Source organism: Triticum aestivum, unplaced genomic scaffold, assembly GCF_018294505.1.
Source record: "Triticum aestivum cultivar Chinese Spring unplaced genomic scaffold, IWGSC CS RefSeq v2.1 scaffold55476, whole genome shotgun sequence".
Taxonomy (NCBI): Eukaryota; Viridiplantae; Streptophyta; class Magnoliopsida; order Poales; family Poaceae; genus Triticum; species Triticum aestivum.
The window spans coordinates 1-2,294 of record NW_025248826.1 but is presented as its reverse complement, the minus strand read 5'-3'; the positions used below and the strand labels follow the sequence as shown (position 1 = coordinate 2,294).

Below are 2,294 nucleotides of genomic sequence, written 5' to 3'. Positions count from 1 at the left end.
CTCACTTGACTAGCCAGTACAAAGGAGTCATCTTGGTACCACTTGCTTCCTATATTAACACTAACAAAGTCGTCATCGATCCTCACAGGCTTGTTACTCTCTAAATCATACCATTCACACTCAAATAAAGCAACATGTCGATCATTGGGGTAATCCAGGACATATATATTTTTAAGAATACCATAATATGTGATATTTTGCCCCTTATGTTGGCCCTCTGTGCACACACCACTATTCTGACTTTTACGACCATCTTCACGCTCCTTTGTCAAGAATCTAACACCACCAACAATGCATCCTGAGAATTTGTGTACTCTCTTATGCGGTCCAATTGCCAATGCATACAAATAGTCAGACACTAGGGATGCTCCTTGGTTGCGCAGATTGATCACCTAAATTCCACAAGTAATGCAAGTTAACTCATGGAAGCCATTGCCTGGATTGGTGTAGCATGATTGGCGAAGCCATTGCAAGTTAACTCAAGTAATAGCATGGACTTACTCTTTGGCACAGCCATGAACCAAACTGTTCACGTTGCCTATTTTCAATATTATCCGCACCTTCAGCCAGTAGGGCATCCTCATGCTCACTAGAAAGAAATGTCGAGGGATGAGTTTCTAACTAGTTGAGGATGTATAATTATAACTTAAAGTTTATAACATGTATACTTACTATAGGTATTCTTGTAGTTCCTCACAATTATTTAGCACATACCAAGACAGAGAATCATACTGATCTTGTGTTAACATAAGGTCATCCCTATGGCCAAAAGCACGGAAACTAGTTGAGAATACCGAGAAACGATCAAGTGGTTGTCTCTCCCCATCAAAATTCCGCTCTTGTCTATTGAACCTTGTCTCAATTCCATGTAGATACATGGACCAGAATGTTGAGCACCCCTTCATAACATAAGCTTCAGCAATTGAACCCTCTGGGTGTGCCCTATTGCTCACCATGCCTTTCAAAGTACCAAGGAACCTGCAGCCCAAATTTTCTTACTACAACACATTTCTACACACTAATAGAACTGTAGAAGGGTGGAAGGACTAATGTGATGAAGAACACACTACCTTTCAATGAAGAACATCCATCTGTATTGTACAGGACCTCCAAGCCTTGCTTGCTGTGGTAGATGCACTGCTAAGTGCACGCTAATATCAAAGAATGCAGGTGGGAGAATCATTTCTAGTTTGCACAATACAATTACTATTTGTTGTTCCAACTTATCCAAGATATCCAGCTTCAATGTCTTGGAGCATAATTGGCGGAAAAAACTACCAAGCTGCAGAAGTGCATCACAGATATCTTTGTGCAGAAATCCTCGCATTCCAATCGGGAGTATTCTCTAAAGAAGAATATGGTAGTCGTGTGTCTTCAGCCCAGTTATTTTCCCATCTTTACTTATACCTTTTGATATATTTGCAGCAAATCCATCTGGGAAGCAAATAGATTCTAGAAATTGCAGAAACTCAAGTTTCTCATCTCTGGTTAATGTGTACCATGCATGATGCTTTTCTATGCTACTTCCCGTATCATTCAAGTGTAGATCTGCTCTGATATTCATGCCTTCTAAGTCCTTGCGGGCCTTAAGTGTGTCCTTGGACTTGCCATCTATGTTTAATAAAGTCCCAAATAAGCTCTCACAAATGTTCTTTTCAATGTGCATGACATCAAGATTGTGTGGCAATTTCAGATCATTCCAATATGGTAGCTCAAACAAGATGCTCATCTTTGTGAAATTTTTCCCTGGCATGTCCTTTGAAGATGCCTTCCTTTTCTTATTTCCAGGATGTTTTCCGTATTTGAAGCCCTGGAGATTATCTAACTTCTGCAGCAATTCAAAAATGCCTTTCCCAGATAGTTGTTTTGGTGGCAACGCTTTCTCATTCTTACCATTGAAGGCCTTACTTTTGCGCCACCTATGGTGAATAGGCAAGTACCTCCTATGACCTAAGAAACCAATTTTGCTTCGAAGTGGTTGCGAATAGGTTCCATCTAGGCAAACAGGGCATGCCTTGTAGCCCATTGTAGAATACCCAAATACTGAAGCTAGTGCTGGAAGGTCGTGAATAGTCCATAGCAATACTGCACGCATATTGAAAGTACCTCCTTCAACAGCGTCGAAAGTAACAACTCCTGGATTAAATAATTGCTTTAGTTCTTCTACCAGTGGCCTCAAATACACATCAATGTCCCTTCCTGGTGACTTCTTCCCAGGGATCAATAATGTCATGAGCAGGAAGGGCTCTTTCATGCTTCTCCATGGAGGCAAGTTATACACAACTACAATGACA

General features: G+C 40.8%; 1 protein-coding gene across 1 annotated transcript; it reads right to left on the bottom strand.

The window, feature by feature from the left end:
- Positions 1 to 20: 20 nt before the first annotated feature.
- On the bottom strand, positions 21 to 1,920 carry LOC123177270 (uncharacterized; the record flags this gene model as incomplete). Its single annotated transcript, XM_044591115.1, has 4 exons — positions 1,071 to 1,920; positions 673 to 978; positions 502 to 589; positions 21 to 392 (listed from the first exon to the last, which is right to left on the bottom strand). Coding segments are annotated over exons 1-4 (1,023 nt in total), but the record flags the coding sequence as incomplete, so codon positions are not given.
- Positions 1,921 to 2,294: the final 374 nt, after the last annotated feature.